Here is a 17,874-nt window from a genome sequence, read left to right as displayed (position 1 = left end):
CATCTTCCTGGCTCCTTTGGGATAGGACGGCCCCGATACCCAGATTGGAGGCATCCACCTCGACCACGAAATGGCGGGTAGGATCAGGAACTCTGAGTATCGGGGCCTCTGTGAATCGTTTCTTGAGTTCATTGAATGCAGTGTTGGCTTCCGGGGTCCAGCTGAAGCGTTGCTGTGGGGAGGTCAAGGCATGGAGTGGAGCTGCGATGGTGCTGAAGTTGCGGATGAAGCGTCTGTAAAAGTTGGCGAATCCCAGGAATTGTTGCACCTTCTTCCTGGATTCAGGCGTGGGCCAGTCCCTGACTGCGCTGACCTTCTCTGACTCCATCTCGACCTTGCCAGGGGATACAACGAATCCCAAAAATGAGATGGTATGGGTGTGGAAAAGGCTCTTCTCAGCCTTTACGTAGAGCTGGTGGTCAAGCAGGCGTTTCAAGACTTGGGTGACATGGTGCTGATGGGTTTTCAAGTCCGGTGAGTAGATCAATATGTCATCCAAATAAACATATACGAACTGGTCTATGAAGTCCTTGAGCACGTCGTTAATCATGGCCTGAAAAACCGCTGGTGCATTCGTGAGTCCAAAAGGCATGACTAAGTATTCGTAGTGGCCTCGGGGAGTATTGAAGCCAGTTTTCCACTCATCCCCTGCACGAATACGGACGAGATGATAGGCGTTGCGAAGATCCAATTTGGTGAATATCTTGGCTTGCTGGAGCTGGTCGAATACTGAAGACATCAAGGGCAGAGGATAACGATTCTTGACTGTAATTTCATTCAGAGGACTGTAGTCAATGCAAGGGCGTAATGAGCCATCCTTCTTGCCCACAAAGAAAAATCCGGCTCCAGCTGGCGATGACGATGGCCGGATAAGTCCTGCTTTCAACGACTTGTCGATGTACTCGTTCAAGGCTTTGCGTTCGGGGCCCGAAACCGAGTACAATCTCCCTTTGGGAATGGAAGACCCAGGAATCAGCTCAATTGCACAGTCATAGGATCGATGTGGGGGAAGTGACATGGCCTTGGTTTTGCTGAACACTTCCCTGAGAGGATGATAGCAAGTGGGAACGGTGTTCAGGTCCGGGTATTCCTGGTCATTCACAAGAGTCACCTGGCGGATGGCAGCGGGAGGTGCCTCTGCCGCTGGCCGCTCCAACCCATGGTGATCACAGTCTTTTCCCCAGTCCAGGACTTGCCCCGATCGCCAGTCGATGCGGGGGTTGTGCAACTGCAACCAGGGGTGTCCCAAGACCAGTGTGTGTGATGGGGAGCGGAAGACATGAAAACGAAGGAGTTCTCTGTGCTGTCCAATGTGGATCTCGAGTGGCTCTGTGACGTGCGTGATGAGGAATAGGTCTTTGCCATTGAGCGCCCTGGCCCTCATATGGGTCGAAAGTGGTTCCGTGCAGGCCTGCAATTTTTTCACCAGACCCCAATCCATGAGGCTCTCGTCCGCTCCAGAGTCAATGAGAGCTAGTAGGTCTGTGGAAGTGGTATTGCAGGAAATCGTGATTGGCGTGAGTTTTCGGTCCTTGACCGGTTTATGAGTCTCGGACCTCACCGGAGGGCCTCGCTTGGTGGGACAAGCTACCACCAAATGTCCTCTTTCTCCACAGTAGTAGCACCGCCCCTCTTGACGACGTCGCTGGCGTTCATGGTGAGTCAGTCGGGCGCGGTCCAGCTGCATCGGCTCCTCGTCAATCTCGCTGGGCCTCCCCATGGTGGACGACTGGAGAGGCGCCCCTTGTGGTGACTCCATTGCTGCGGGGTGCCGAAAGAATTCGGTGCCGGTCCTTCGATGGTGACCGCTGGTGTGCATGAGATCTCGCCGTCGGTGATCGGTGCGGATGGCCAGCGAGATCAATGAGTCCAAGTCGCGAGGTAAGTCCACGGGCAGTAGGAGTTCTTGCATAGCGGCGGAGAGCCCCTTCAAAAAATGGTCAAAAAGAGCTGTATCATTCCAGCCACTCTTGGCCGCTAGAGTTCGGAATCGGATAGCATAGTCATTAACCGATTCTCGGCCTTGTCTGAGGTTGCTTAGCTCTCGAGTCTTTTCCCGATCCATGTTGGTGGGATCGAACACGAGACGAAATGCCCTGCTAAACCCGGCTGCGGTTGAGCAAGTCGGGGAGTGCCGTGCCCATTCCGCGGTGGCCCAGTCTCTGGCTCGTCCCGTCAGGTGGGAAATCATGAAGGCCACGCGGGAACGGTCTGTGGTGAAAGCCTGTGGTAAGAGCTCAAAGTGTAAGTCGCATTCGGTCAGGAATGCCTGACATTGTCCTTGGTCTCCCGAGTATCGCTCCGGGGAGGCCAGTCTCAATCCAGCCCCGGCCAAGGCTGGAGTCGGGATCGGTGGTTCTGCGGTCTCTGGTTTCGTGACGGTCGGCGTGGAGAGTTGTAGGTAGCTCACCAGCTCCTGCACTTGTCCAGCAAGTTCCCCCATCCGGGTGTCCATGGCTTGCTGGGCCTTCTCCTGGTGCGACATGCGAGTCTCTTGGGTCTGCAGCCAGATCTCCAACTTCTCCGCTGGGTCCATGCTGGCCGAAGTGTACTGACACGGAGCGAGGAGGTAGGACTCAGACGCAGAGTGTAAGTTGGCCAACAAGGCTGCAGCTTTAATCCAATGAACCAAAAAACACCTCTCAAGGAGGGAAAAAAGGCAGAACAAAAAGAGCTCCAAACTGGAGATAAAACAAGGGCACTCAAAAACAGGGACAACTAAAGGCGCTCCGCTAGGGAGGAAAACAAGGGGCAAACTAAGGGCGCAAGACAAGGCAAGGCAAGACATCGAACAAGGACTGTGAAACAAGGACTGTGAGGACGCTTCCATGCACTGAGATGTGACACTTCGGCAACGGAGGGGAGAATGCAGGTGGCTTTTATGTCCGGGTTGATTGGGAACAGGTGGTGGTGATCATGGGCGTGGACCGGTAATCAGTGAGCTGCAGGAAGGGTAAGTGACCTGGGATGAGATGAGAGTTAGTAATTTCAAAATAAAACAGGAACCTGACTGTGACAAATAAAAGCTTGACCCGCCACTCTGGTGGCGGCGTGACATATATATATGAAATTCTTTTGTCATTTTTAATGCTGCTTTTGCTGATGTTTTAGATTTTTATTGAGGCACCAACAAAAGATTTTGGTATCATGATAACACTAATTCACATTTGGCATAAAGGGCAAAACCAGTCTCGTTTTCGGACATTTCTCAATTCTTGTGATGTCATTCCTAGGCACTGCACATGGTACCACCTTCCGCAGCCGTTACATTGGATCTAATCAGAGGAAAAATTGAAAAACAAATTATTACAAAACACTTTAATGCAACAATACGTATTGGGCAAATTTTAACAAGGACAACTCGATAACATGTTTTTTTTTGTTTTTTTTTTAATTACTCACTACAAATTGTATTTTCCAAAACCTGAACAAATCTAACTTCTATGGACTTCACAAACTAATGTGCCACTAATATACAGCAGGACTAAATGAAAAAAATATATTCAAATACATAATATGATCTTGCAAAGTAAAACTCACCCAATGTGTTACAGGAGGACTTGTTCCAGGCGGTTTGGTCATTGAACACATGCCACAGTGTATGGAGATATCAAATACTACAACATAATGAAAGCAAATATCAGTTAATGTATATATAATTTTTTAATTCACAGTCCTGTAGGTATGCTGTTTGAAATTGTTATTGAAATTTTAAATACATCTGTGGAGAAAGAATACAGACATATCTTTCATATAATCACACATTGTGGTACATTGCATGAACAACTGCATAAGTAATGTCATTCAGGATAATCCGTTGTGTTAAAGACTTAATATTAATTAAGCATGTACCTGTATTCATAAGAATTGTTTGGCCAATCAATGTATTGATGATACAACTGCAGAAAAAATGTTTTATTATGGGTGATTAGTGATCACTCTTAAATAGCCTACCAGATTCTTTCAGTATCTTTAAAGCCAATCTTCTTCTCTCAGACGCCATTTCCACACTCGATGTCCTGAACTTCATGCAAGGAATGTCTGGGAAAGCCTTCATCAGTTCCATTGCCATCTGAAACACAAACAGCTTTTCTTGTCTTGTGGGATTGACCTAATTGTTTAGGGTACACAATTCATAAATACAGTTTATACAAGGCAACATATAGTGTAACTGATTGTTTTTGTATGTAACTCATTATATAGCTACATAAGCCAAATACACAACCAGTGACTGTCCAATATTTAATGACAAAGTAGATATTAATTACCAAGGTAACAATAACGCCACAGCTATTGCCATCCTTCTGGGTGGGATGGGACAGACACCCTCCTTTCCATTTGTTGTCCACCCAGTCTGACTTTCCATAGCAGGTTCTCCTCATTATTAGGTATTCACTGTGTTTGATAAAGGTCACAAGAACAACAACTTTCACACTGTAAAAATAATTCAAAATAGTGTGTAAATAGTAGGGAATATTGGCCATTTTGATGAATATCAGTATCAGCCTTTTTTAAAAATCTGACGGCCGATAAAAAAAATCAACCTAAAACCATTTTAATCACAAAGAACTATTTACTTAAATTTTCAGTTAACTTTATAAGAGAAGCTGCTGATGTTGCGAACTTTGTGAACCATTTTTTTCTTAAAAAGTTTGAAAATTTAAGTGTGAAGATTTCTTTTTTTTTTTTTTATTTGTAGAAAACGATAGAGAGCTATAGTATTTCCTTGTTTAAGTTTCTATTTAACTTTTTAAGACGTACTTATGACTTTGGAAGCTCTCTCTGAACATTTATTAGAAATTTAAAAAGGGATGTTTATTATCTAAGATAAAAAAAAAAAAGATACATTTTGACAGGTCTGAAAAATTGTTCAATAAACATGCTATAAGACATGACAACAAAGTCAAGATTGCCATTTATATATTTTTTAAAAAGTGGACACCAATATCTTCTTTCACCCCTTTTTACTGAAAATTAATATCGGCTCCAAATATCGGATATCAGCCACCTTGACCACTAATAATCGGCATCGGTATTGGCCCTAAAAAAAAGATTGGTCTATCACTAGTAAATAAATTTAATTCTTTGAAGATACATTTATGGTACTGAATATGTGATGAAAGGGGTACATTACATTGAGGTACAGACTATGATAGAGAAGGTCAGCACCACAGCAACTGTTTGAAGAGATGGAAGTGCAGTATACATTGTAAATACCTGAATTTTTTGGCAGCAATGTTGGAATCCGTTGCTTCAGTGTTGCTCAATGCTGGATCCACCAGATAAACTGTTTGGTTAACAGCATTTATGTACTGAAAGGTTAGAAATTAAACATATATATGTTTATATTTTTTGGAGGAAGCACAGTTTTATTGCTACTACTAGAAGCTTTTCATAAGCATTGCCAATAATACAACTAAAACAACTAATTTTGACAGGTATGAAAAAGACTGCTTATATTTTTCTCTGTGGAAATAAATACTGTACATGAACTGCACTTACCAGAAGCTTCCAGTGATTCCTGTTGACATTTACAAATGACATAATGCCCTTGTATTTGTGAAAGTTCACCTGTCAATAGAGATACAGTGTAAGCTTAAGTATTACAATTAATATTCCTCAAAATAATAAACATCATGGCTTTGAGTGCTATCCTCTGAACTCGTTTGGTGACCTTCCCCCTAATCACAGCAATACCTTTGGCAGACAGTGACGTGGAAGTTGTTTCCTGTCACCAGCGAGAATGAGGCCAGCTGTGTAGTGGTTCAATATATAAAGTCTTTTCTTCCTCTGAAGTTTGTTTGCAGAAAGATGAAGTAATGCCTCAATTATCTATGAAAAAAAAATATTTGTTTAGGATTATTTGTCAAATGAGAGTTTCATTATTTTATTTCATTAGTATAATAACCTTAAATTATAAATGTACCTCGCCATTAAGCCACTCATGAGGCCGTAATGAACATGGCTCACTGTGCCAGATGATAATGGTGTTGCCTTTTATTTGCGATGGCAGCATTGCAACCACAACTTCTGTTTCCTTCTTACCCCACAAATCATCAAGCTGTAACCACAAACACATACACAAAAACATCAAAATATTACAGATCAGTATTAGATGGTATATATGGCAGTCTAAATCATTTTCAGAAAAGTAAATATGTGACAGTACTTAATAATAGTATAATAATAGTAATATAGTAATATTGTAATAACAGTATAATCAAGACTAGGGCAGTTTTATTTACACATTTAAAACAATAATAAAGTTATAGTTAAAAAAAAGTAAGTGAGGTCAATAATAACAAATACATTTAAAATATCAAGGCCTGTTAGTTGGGCTACGAAAATAGCAAAAAAAAATAAAAAAAATTTGTACCTGGGACAAAGGGTTGAGGATTTGAAAAATGGAAGGGAAATGATTAATATTTTTCTCCCAGGTGTTTGAAGGACAAATATTGAAATCATTTAAAAAACTTCAAAATAGAATTATACCTAAGAAGGATTTTTACAAATATTTGCAATTAAGACATTACCTCCAGAGACATAGTGAATGGGGAAAAATATGTAAAGAACCGACAGAGATTGCGGAATGTTTCAAATTTATTCAAAGGGACAGTCAAAGAAGGGAGTCATTTATCAAGCTATGCAAATTTATTTCAGCACTAATTTTATGGAGGTCAAGGGAAAGTGGGAATTGGAAGCTAATGTTGACACGGAGTCAAGTCAAAGTGTAAGTCGCATTCGGTCAGGAATGCCTGACATTGTCCTTACAAATAAAAGCTTGACCCGCCACTCTGGTGGCGGCGTGACAAATGTATTAATAAAGACTAAAGATTGGGAGAAAAAGAGGGGCACAAAATAACCAGCAGTCCAACATGGAGTGAGTTTTAATGGAAAGTAGATGTGTTACTTCAATAAGCGAAGTGTGCATTAAGTTTGCGCATCAATTTGAATGGCGGAGAGTAGAGTGGTGACAATCTTTGCGTAACTTTGCACTTTAAAGCTTGCAAGTCAACTTCCCCGATCTCAGTAAACCACATGTGTTGAATTGAGTAGATTGAGTGGGTCAGATGAAACGCCATATCATGTAAAATGAGATAGCAAATTAATGGGTTAGACTCAATTCGTAGTTAGAGACCAATAGGTGTCTGTAGGACTGAATCATTCTTTGGCCTCTGGGTGTAGTTCCTCAAAGTAACCACCAGATGCCGCCAAACCTGTACAACTAAGCCACCCACTCAGCATTGCCCGGATAATTCCATATAAGATACAAATTGAGTGTAAATAAATGATATCCTGAATTAAATAATAATACACAACACAATCTATATTCGACAATTGTTAACCTGATTTTTGGATCAATGTTTGTAGCACATTGAAAGCCAACTATGAAGTTTTGCTGTCTTTTCTTTTTTCTTTTCTTTTATTTAGAAGTGATACTGTCTTTTATCGCTGATAATATTGCTGTAACTGCATTGAAAAGATTATCTGTACGTATTGTTTGATTTAACAAAGATATATACAAGATGTGCAACAGAGATTAGAATTAACATGTTAAGTGCCCTGAGAGAATTTGGGATTTAACATGTCATGTATATATATGTTATTCATGCTTGCTTAATTAATATATCTATGATGTTATTTATTCTAACGTTCATCATTGTCGAATAGAGCTGAAGACCTTGACATATTTTCATGTATGACTCATCATTCAACGTTGTGTATCCATGACACATTTGTAAAGAATGTATGACTTCATCTTCATGGCTCGTCTGTGGAAAATTACTGAAAATGAGTCCCAAGTGCGCTTTGATATTTTTGGAGGCGGAAGGACATTCACGGAAGAAGTCAGTGACGAGGCCCAAGGTGATAAAAAGCCGTCACCAGCTACGATCGGGGTCCTTTCTACTCTGCGATCTGGTCGGTAAAGGAGTGTATTCCTGAAGATGGATTTATGCCTGTTTGAGGACTTTGGATTTTTACGAAGGACTGGAACCAGCCGTGAATGGAATTATCTTCAATAATTGGTAATGTACAACTTTTTTTTTTAGCAATAAAGATGTATAATAGGAAGATATGAATGACTAATCGCGTGTTAGGGTAGGGGCCATTTAATACACTCTCATATCTTTAAAATTATTTTTAGCCAAAAACATCTTATTGTCAATCAGGTCTTAAGCTTTTTTGAGAAATGATCAATCTCAGAAAGCTCTTGTAAAAGGTTTATATTATTCTTAATTTTCTGTTTTTATTTTATTTTATTTTATTTTGATTGATTTAAAGTTTTATCATTAAATGTGATTTATATTGGTTATCTTTTATTGTCAATAAAATTGTTTAAAAGACAATTTTTGAATCAATCATTTTATTGTTTTGTTTTAATCTTTATTTTATTTATTTTTGGTTTTATTTTTTTTTGGACGTTTTATAAGTCCGAGGTCATTTTATGAGACCAAATAAAATGATTTAAAAACTAATTGTGATTTAATTAGTTTGTTTGGTTTGTTTTAATTTTTATTATATTTATTTTTGGACGTTTTATGAGTCCGAGGTCGTTTTATAAGACCTTATTATTTGTTTTTGATTTTATTTTTATATTTGGACGTTTGATAAGTCCTTATTATTTGTTTCTGATTTTATTTTTATTTAGGACGTTTCATAAGTCCTTATTTGTTTTTGATTTTATTTATTTTTGGACGTTTTATGAGTCCGAGGTCGTTTTATAAGACCTTATTATTTGTTTTTGATTTTATTTTTATATTTGGACGTTTGATAAGTCCTTATTATTTGTTTCTGATTTTATTTTTATTTTGGACGTTTCATAAGTCCTTGTTATTTGTTTTTGATTTTATTTTTATATTTGGACGTTTGATAAGTCCTTATTATTTGTTTTGATTTTATTTTTATATTTGGACGTTTGATAAGTCCTTATTATTTGTTTTGATTTTATTTTTGTTTTGGACGTTTGATAAGTCCTTATCATTTGCTTTGATTTTATTGTATTTTGTTTTGGACATTTTATAAGTCCGCATCAATATTATTTTTTCCCTCTTCGAGGAGGACAACAGCAACGGACGTTTGGAAAAAGGTAAGTGCACTCGAATAACATCTAATGAGTGTCTCCATCTGTATTAATAAAGTCAAATACTCCAGCTTGATATGTAACAAATCCGTATGATTCTAACAAGGATTATTAAATGACTAGGTCAATAACAAATGCAAACAACTTAGAAAAGTGGAGCTGCCAATTTAAGTGAGGTGTTCAGATTATCCTTCCTGGGCTCTGTGTGTGTGGTTACTCACTCAGGATTGATAGGTGGATGGAAACGGATTGGCCTCATGATAAGAAGACAGTGAACAAACCTAGGTGAATCCACTTTGATATATCGGCTTATCTAATTCCCGTCTCCTCACGCTGACGCCTTAGAGCTGGTGAGGAAAAAGGGGAATTTCTAACCCTTTAATTGGAGAGTCGATCAGGACATATTTCCCGATTTAAGTCCTGCGGGTAAGCGGAAGTTGACACATGCTATGCATGTTCATAAAAAACAGCAACTTTCCAGCGGTTGAAACGTTTCTATCAGAGCCGATTTCATGGGATCCATTTCATTTTCAATCACCGTTTGGTAGTTTTGGCTACCCACAATGCACCACACCGCTACACATCATGCACGTTGAATTCGAGATGCGCACTTCGCTTATAGATCTATACATCTATCGCTTAAACATATAAGAATACATCTAACTTGTGTGTTGGTGTAACTGGCAGTGTGTGGGTGATTTAATTCGCATTTTTTTTGTGATTGGCCATAGATCTTAGATTTTTTTAAGAATTAATGGTAACTTTTATTTGGGAGTTACGGCTGGATCCAGTGCTTTATATAGGCCCTTACATAAACCTACAACATGTTTTTTTTTTCCGTTATCAGAGAGAATCCGTTTGTTACGTGGATAATCGTACCTGCTCATCTGGAGTTTCTGAATGTTGCTGCTGGTCATGCTGGATACGCGGGTCTTGACTGCAGCCGTTTTGAATAGTTGTGAAAGAGTCCTTGGCTTGACTCAGGACTGCAGAACCAGGTTTTTGAGCAATGTTGACATCTGTGGTGTCATTGTTGACCTTGTGAGCAAAGCACAGCCTGTTTCATATCTGCCACATTAAGCTTATAGAACATTTTGATCACACAAAATTAAACACACAGTAATAACAATGCTAAATGTTATTTTGTTTTCTTTACTTTTATAGGCGAAAAGTTTGGACACACACACACACACACACCTTATTCAAGGTTTTTGCTTTACTCTCATGACTATTTACATAGTAGATTCTCAATGAAGGCATCAAAACTATGAATGAACACGTGGAGTTAAGTACTTAAAAAAAGATTAAGTAACTGAAAATATGTTTTATATTATCGTTTCTTCAAAATACTCACTCTTTGCTCTGATTATATTTTGCACACTCTTTGCATTCTCTCGATGAGCTTCTTGCGTAGTCACCTGAAGTGGTTTTCCAACAGTATTGAAGGAGTTCCCAGAGGTCAGAATGTGCAAAAAAAATCATCGGAGCAAAGCATGACTATTTTGAAGAAAATAATATAAAAAATGTTTTCAGTTAATTCACCTATTTTGTTAAGAACATAATGCCTTCAGTGAGAATCTACAATTTTAAAATAGACTTAGACTTGACTTTATTGATCCCTTTGGGACATGTGGGTGTGCGTGTGTGTGCGTGTGTGTGCATGGTCGTGAGTGAGTTCAAAAAAGAGGGGGTCGTTCTGGTTTTTCACAGACAAATGGCAACCTCACCTAAAAATGAGGACATTTTGTAGGTGAGGTCTTTTTGAGTATTTTTTTTTAATTATTATTATTATTATTATTATTAAATAAAAATAAAGTACTGTACCTCTGTCCTGGAAACTTCGAAAGGGAATGGCTTTCTGATAGCCTTGACATATTTCCCCCTCTTTTTTTTTATTGCGCTGTTTCCACTTTTCCACATCCACTCTGAAAGTCTATAAAGGATACAAAAATTGTTTTTTGCATATTTCCATTGATGTATGTTGCAAAAAATGTGCTTTTCACATTCCAAAAATAATAATAAGAATTCCATTGGTAGAATTTCTTTGCGTTACCATCTCATCCAAGCATTTAATTTTAAAATATTGAAATAATTCAATATTTTTAAATAAATTGAATACTTTTTTTAACATTCATACAAAAATTATTTTTAAATGTATATCTCAGATAAATCTAAACAAAGTACAATGTGTTTCCTTGTGAGGAATAAACATTTTAAAAAAATGGATGGATGGATGGTATTTTACATGGATGCAATGATTTGCTCACCTTTTTTTTCAAAGACCTACTGGAGTCATCAAACTCCCTCAGCAGTGCTGTGTGGATAAGCTGATATTGGACAACGAAGTCATCTAGCTGGGTGATCCTTCTAGACAGGAACCGAATATGCTTCAAATCCCACTGGCTTTTCTCCATTATGCCCTGTGTTTTATTGTCATCTGTGATATTCTGGAAATGGATATAAACGTTGTTAATATAACATTAATTCATTCAGGGCTGGCCAATTTCGGGCCTCGAGGGCCGCAGTCCTGCAGGTTTTGAATCTTTCCCTTCTCCAACAGCAGATATATGATCAGCTCATCAGCAAACTCTGCATAGGCTTGATAACAATCTTGTTGATTGGAATCAGCTTGTGTTGGAAGAGGAAAACCTCCAAAACCTCCAGGACTTCGGCCCTCGACGCCCGCCCCTGATTATAGGTAAATGTGTTTTCTTGCTCTACCTGTCTTTTCACAATTTTCAGAAAATTATATCTTTGTGTAGCCTTGTCATACACTGTGCCAATCCCATGACGACCAAGGTCACCTGAGAAAAAACATTTACAGGTCCAGTGTGACTGTCTATACTATATTTGTGTGTGCGTGTGCATGCTTGTATGTGTTCACCTACCAAGCATCATAGCAGACCACAGTGCAGCATTGGGTAGGATGTATTTGCACAAGTGAGGCACTAATCCTTCACAGTAATAAATGTTGGCCTGCCCATCTTTATCCAGTGGCGCTTTCGCAGTTAGTCGCCTGAAATGCTCTGCAAAAACATTTTTTCCTGGGACTTCCTAAATATCAAGAGTGGGTTTTTTTTTTTAAATTAATTTATTTGTTTTACATGTATGAAAAAACATTTTCATGGAGAATAAAAGGCATATTTATTTAAAAAAAATATCTGAATAAATTTCAATATTGATATTAATTGTTTATTAGTAGCGCATGTGAATATGAACATTCAATGCAAGTGTGTAATAATTGACAGTTAAATTGTATACTTCAGATGTGCTATATGTTACCTCTTCGTCATGTGCTTCACTGTCTAAGTTGAGATTTTTCTCAAAGGGCTTTTTGTCTTGCATCAGTAGCTGCAAGTTTTTGAAATGCTTTTCGACATGCTTTCCACTGTATGGACTTGAGAAAACCACTGTAGCACTGAAAACCATGTCGTCAAGGACTTGCAGTGTTGTTGCAGTTGTAAAAACTCCAATTACATGCATAGCCAGGTGGTATTCGTGTTTGGCGCTGTAATAAAAGTAAAGTAAAATTAGAAGTTAGATTTGTTCTCAAAAGTAATAATCATCAAAGTACAGTCTGGATGACAACATTGCTGACATTAATAAAAACAGAGACTGAGAGCTGAAAGTCAAATGTTCTTACAATTTTCTTTGGCATTCTTCATCAGGTGACTTAAGCATCGGTGTAGGATTGGTATGTCAAAGTCAGTGGATTTCCCTCTTCCAGTTACTATTGAATAATAATGTTCAATTGCGTTGTTCAAATTGGTCTTCATAAAGGAAAGACACAGTGCTTGCATTATCACCATCGAGCCATCGCAAAGTAACATAACAGGAGGCCGCATCGCTCTCTGCCCATACATCTTTGCCACATCTGTTAAAAATGCATCCAAAAAGTACTGGACAGAGGCAGTGGTGTGGTCACATGTTAAATAAGTGGCCACAGGAAAAGGTGAGGAGCCTTTTGAGGGATTCCTCACAACAAGTTCATAAAAGTAAAATGGTGGCGATCCCTTTTCCTTTTTTAATATGCTGCCAGTGGCGTCCAGATACAGAATGTCCTCCTTTGTCCTCTCATGGTAGATGGCTATGCCCCTCTGAGACCACAAAAGTACTCCTTTGGGAAATAAAAATATTTTTTGCAGAACATCTTCTGGGTTGTTTTTTTTTCTTTCAACCATGAATTGCAAACTCATTAATTCATTACTATGGAGACGGCTTTTTTGTCTCACCTCCCATGAAATGTTTTTTAAAACACTAGGAGATGGTGCCTCATCTCTGCAGCCTGACTTGATTATTGCTTCTTGTAATTGTCCCAAGTTATACAAATACATCGACCTGGGCAATTCTTTTTGCAATGTATGCCCCAGTGCATCCCTGTCCTTTCCTCGAACTGGTCGTGATTTTAATTCAGTCCGATTGTGGATGCACTCTGGGCCCTTGATGTCCACGACGGCTTTTAAATCTGAGTTCACTGTGACTGTCACTTGAACAGGACAGTCCTCAAAACGGCAATATCCCAGACACCAAAATTCAGGACCTTGGCTTTGTGAGCCTCCTGTCTTGATTCTGTGTCTTTTGAAGCCGAAAGAGCAGTAGGGATGGATGGATCTAATTCCTTTTGATATTATGTTTGTCCACTGAAGACCTCTGAATCGTCTGTGTGTTCTTGATTTTTGGAGAGCAGTCCAGTCCTTTTGGTCTATAAAAAAAAAAAGTTTGTACAGAAGGCACTTTGATCCTTATAAAACCATCTTCTGCAGATGTGGCAGTCTCGCTGTCGTTGTTAGTAGTTCCCTAAAGCCAATTAGGACAGAAAAAAACAATAAAAATTATATATTAATATCCATCCATCCACATATCCATCCAAAGTTGCTAAGGGTCAGAACAAAGAATATTGAGGCCTATCACTGTTTACTGTGGGCAAGAGACAAGATACTACGAAGAATGGCCCACACTAAATCAGTTACTCACACTAACAATGTACCGGTACTGTGAAATATTCAAGCAGGTCAGTCCGCATGTTTGTAATGAGCAGGTACCAAAACTATGAAAAATTTCACAACTGCACAGAAAAGATAAATAATAAAAATAAAAGTATACCATATTGTGTTTTGTATAGTTCTTTCTTTGTTTCGTACATGCTTGTGCATATTCATCATTCAAATCCTGTTTACTCTTCATCTTAAAGTGTCATACGTTATGTGCATTACAAACCGTGCATTTCTTTACATTTATTCAAGGTATGTAAAATTTATATATACTGGATTAATAAAAACTAAATAATGTTATATGAAGCATTTTCCTATGTGAAGGTGAATGAATGTATGTATGTTCCGAGTGCCTCTTGCACAATTTCAGCTTGGAAAGTCTCCAGCTTGGCATAAATAGGGAATAAGTTATAAAATAGAATGCATTAATATTAGACTAATAATGTATATTTGATTGCCTCAAACAAATCTTACATGCTCTGTTATCGGTGACTTGTCAATACTATCGGAGTATGCGTCACATGAATCCGACTTCTCCTTTGAAAAACAACAAAACTACATTTAGCATGTTAATAGAACAGATATAAGAATGTTCTTGCAGCACCTTTTGCGGTGATTTGTCATCGACATCAATTATGATGTTTTTTGTATATTGGTCTTCAGACAATTGTGAATCCTATTAAGTACAAACATTGGAACTTTACATTTTTATATTAAGACCACAAAAAAAAAAAAAAAAAAAAAAAAAAAAAGACAGCTGTTGCAGCAGTAGTTTACCTTTTCCGGTAATTTGTCGTCGACATCAATTATGATGTTTTTTGTATGTTGGTCCTCAGACAATTGTGAATCCTATTAAGTACAAACATTGGAACTTTACATTTTTATATTAAGACCACAAAAAACAAAAACAAAAAAAAGACAGCTGTTGCAGCAGTAGTTTACCTTTTCTGGTGATTTGTTGTCGACATCAATTATGATGTTTTTTGTATGTTGGTCCTCAGACAATTGTGAATCCTATTAAGTACAAACATTGGAACTTTACATTTTTATATTAAGACCACAAAAAAAAAAAAAAAAAAGACAGCTGTTGCAGCAGTAGTTTACCTTTTCCGGTGATTTGTCGTCGACATCAATTATGATGTTTTTTGTATGTTGGTCCTCAGACAATTGTGAATCCTATTAAGTACAAACATTGGAACTTTACATTTTTATATTAAGACCACAAAAAAAAAAAAAAAAAAAAAAAGACAGCTGTTGCAGCAGGAGTTTACCTTTTCCGGTGATTTGTCGTCGACATCAATTATGATGTTTTTTGTATGTTGGTCCTCAGACAATTGTGAATCCTATTAAGTACAAACATTGGAACTTTACATTTTTATATCAAGACCACAAAAAAACAAAAAAAAACAAAAAAGACAGCTGTTGCAGCAGTAGTTTACCTTTTCCGGTGATTTGTCGTCGACATCAATTATGATGTTTTTTGTATGTTGGTCCTCAGACAATTGTGAATCCTATTAAGTACAAACATTGGAACTTTACATTTTTATATTAAGACCACAAAAAAAAACAAAAAACAAAAAAAAGACAGCTGTTGCAGCAGTAGTTTACCTTTTCCGGTGATTTGTCGTCGACATCACTTATGTTTTTTGTATGTTGGTCCTCAGACAATTGTGAATCCTATTAAGTACAAACATTGGAACTTTACATTTTTATATTAAGACCACAAAAAAAACAAAACAAAAAAAAGACAGCTGTTGCAGCAGTAGTTTACCTTTTCCGGTGATTTGTCGTCGACATCAATTATGATGTTTTTTGTATGTTGGTCCTCAGACAATTGTGAATCCTATTAAGTACAAACATTGGAACTTTACATTTTTATATTAAGACCTCAAAAAAAAAAAAAAAACTAAAAAAAGACAGTTATGTAAATATATATATATATATATATATATATATATATATATATATATATGTTGACAGGGCGAGGTCAAGTAGGACTCAGACGCAGGCGTAAGGTAGGCCACCAAGGCAGCAGATTTATTTCCGGCCAACAGGGGTCTCCTCTCAAACTGAGAGGAGAACAGGGAGGGAAAAAAGTGGAGAACAAAAAACGCTCCACTAGGGAGGAAAAAACAGGCAAAGGGTACTGGGGACAACGAAAAGCGCTCCGCTAGGGAGGAAAAAAGGGCACAAGGCAAAAGGGGTAACTAAAGGCGCTCCAAAAGGGAGGAAAAGGCACAAAAACAAGGCAAAAACGCTAGGCAACATGAACAAGGACATAAGGACTGTGGGACGCTTCCATGCACTGACGGTGACACTTCGGCACTGAGGGGAGAATGCAGCTGGCTTTTATTGTGTGGGTTGATTGGTGGCAGGTGGTGATAATCATGGGCGGGGACCGGTAATGAGTGAGCGGCAGGAAGGGCAAGTGACCTGGGGTGAGAGGAGAGTTAGGATTTCAGAGTAAAACGGGAAACAGAGACACAAAAATAAAAGCATGAGCCGCCACGCCTGGTGGCGGCGTGACAGTACCCTCCCCTCAACGGCCGGCTCTTGACGGCCCAGGAATGTCAGGGTGATCTTCATAAAATTCATCAATTAACGAGGGATCCACGATGAACCGGGAGGGGACCCATTGCCTTTCCTCCGGGCCATATCCCTCCCAGTCCACCAGGTATTGTCTTCCGCGGCCCCGATTACGAACATCCAAAAGTTTTCTAACCTTGTAAACGGGGCCGCCTTCAATCATCTCCGGGGGGGGTGGGTCGGGTTCGGAGGGCACCAGTGTGCTTTCACGGACAGGTTTGACTTGGCTGACATGGAACGTGGGATGGATTTTGAGGGATCTTGGTAAGCGAAGACGAACTGCAGCAGGACCTATGGACTTGGTTACGGGAAAAGGCCCCACAAATCGCGGGGCCAACTTTGGACATGGTACCTTGAGCCTGAGGTGTTTGGCTGATAGCCAAACTCGCTGGCCTGGGCGGTATTCTGGTGCCGGTCTCCTCTTCCGGTCGGCGGCCCTCTTCACCCGGTCTCCCTGGCGTTGAAGCGCCGTCCGGGCCGCCGACCAGCCCTTGTGGCACCGACGGATCATGGCCTTGACCGAGGGGACCGTTGCCTCCTCTTCCAGTTCGGCGAAGAATGGCGGATCGTAGCCGTGGACGCATTTAAACGGGGTGAGACCTGTGGCAGATGTGGGCAAAGAGTTGTGCGCGAGCTCGACCCATACTAGATACTTGCTCCAGGTTGTCGGGTTCTGGGAGACGAGGCATCGGAGACCGGTTTCGAGCTGCTGGTTCAGCCGTTCTGCCTGCCCATTGGCCTCAGGATGGTACCCAGACGTCAGGTTGGCTTTGGCACCTAGGGCTTTACAAAATTGAGTCCAAAATCGGGAGACGAACTGTGGTCCACGGTCGGAAACGATGTGTAAGGGGAAACCATAAAACCTGAATATGTGGTGGATCATGATGTCGGCTGTGGTCTTGGCGGATGGGAGCTTGGTTAATGGGATGAAACGAACCATCTTAGAGAATCTGTCGACGACTGTGAGGATTGTGGTTTTACCATGGGATGGTGGTAGTCCGGTCACAAAATCCACTGAAATTTCCGCCCATGGTCTGGATGGGATTGGTAGTGGCTGGAGTAGACCCATCCGGGACTGGTTTGACGTCTTGTTGCGGGCACAGGTAGGACAGGCAGCTACGTAGTCCTTGATTGTGGTCTCCATTGCCGGCCACCAGAATCTCTGGGCGACAGCATACATGGTCCTGCGGACTCCAGGATGGCAAAATAATCGTG

The 17,874-nt window shown here is 39.6% G+C and overlaps 1 protein-coding gene across 1 annotated transcript; it reads right to left on the bottom strand.

Moving 5' to 3' along the window:
- Nucleotides 1–2,606: 2,606 nt before the first annotated feature.
- On the bottom strand, nucleotides 2,607–15,705 carry LOC144008087 (uncharacterized). Its single transcript, XM_077508149.1, has 18 exons — nucleotides 15,682–15,705; nucleotides 15,016–15,087; nucleotides 14,851–14,922; nucleotides 12,726–13,879; nucleotides 12,365–12,590; nucleotides 11,971–12,136; nucleotides 11,804–11,886; nucleotides 11,350–11,529; nucleotides 10,907–11,015; nucleotides 9,962–10,120; nucleotides 5,927–6,061; nucleotides 5,698–5,832; nucleotides 5,503–5,571; nucleotides 5,218–5,312; nucleotides 4,269–4,395; nucleotides 3,955–4,072; nucleotides 3,541–3,617; nucleotides 2,607–3,275 (listed from the first exon to the last, which is right to left on the bottom strand). The coding sequence occupies exons 9-18, from the start codon at nucleotides 11,000–11,002 to the stop codon at nucleotides 3,162–3,164; spliced, it is 1,125 nt and encodes a 374-aa protein (XP_077364275.1). The 5' UTR covers nucleotides 11,003–11,015; nucleotides 11,350–11,529; nucleotides 11,804–11,886; nucleotides 11,971–12,136; nucleotides 12,365–12,590; nucleotides 12,726–13,879; nucleotides 14,851–14,922; nucleotides 15,016–15,087; nucleotides 15,682–15,705; the 3' UTR covers nucleotides 2,607–3,161.
- Nucleotides 15,706–17,874: the final 2,169 nt, after the last annotated feature.

This window comes from Festucalex cinctus, chromosome 19, assembly GCF_051991245.1.
Source record: "Festucalex cinctus isolate MCC-2025b chromosome 19, RoL_Fcin_1.0, whole genome shotgun sequence".
Taxonomy (NCBI): Eukaryota; Metazoa; Chordata; class Actinopteri; order Syngnathiformes; family Syngnathidae; genus Festucalex; species Festucalex cinctus.
This window is presented reverse-complemented; position numbering and strand designations above follow the sequence as displayed.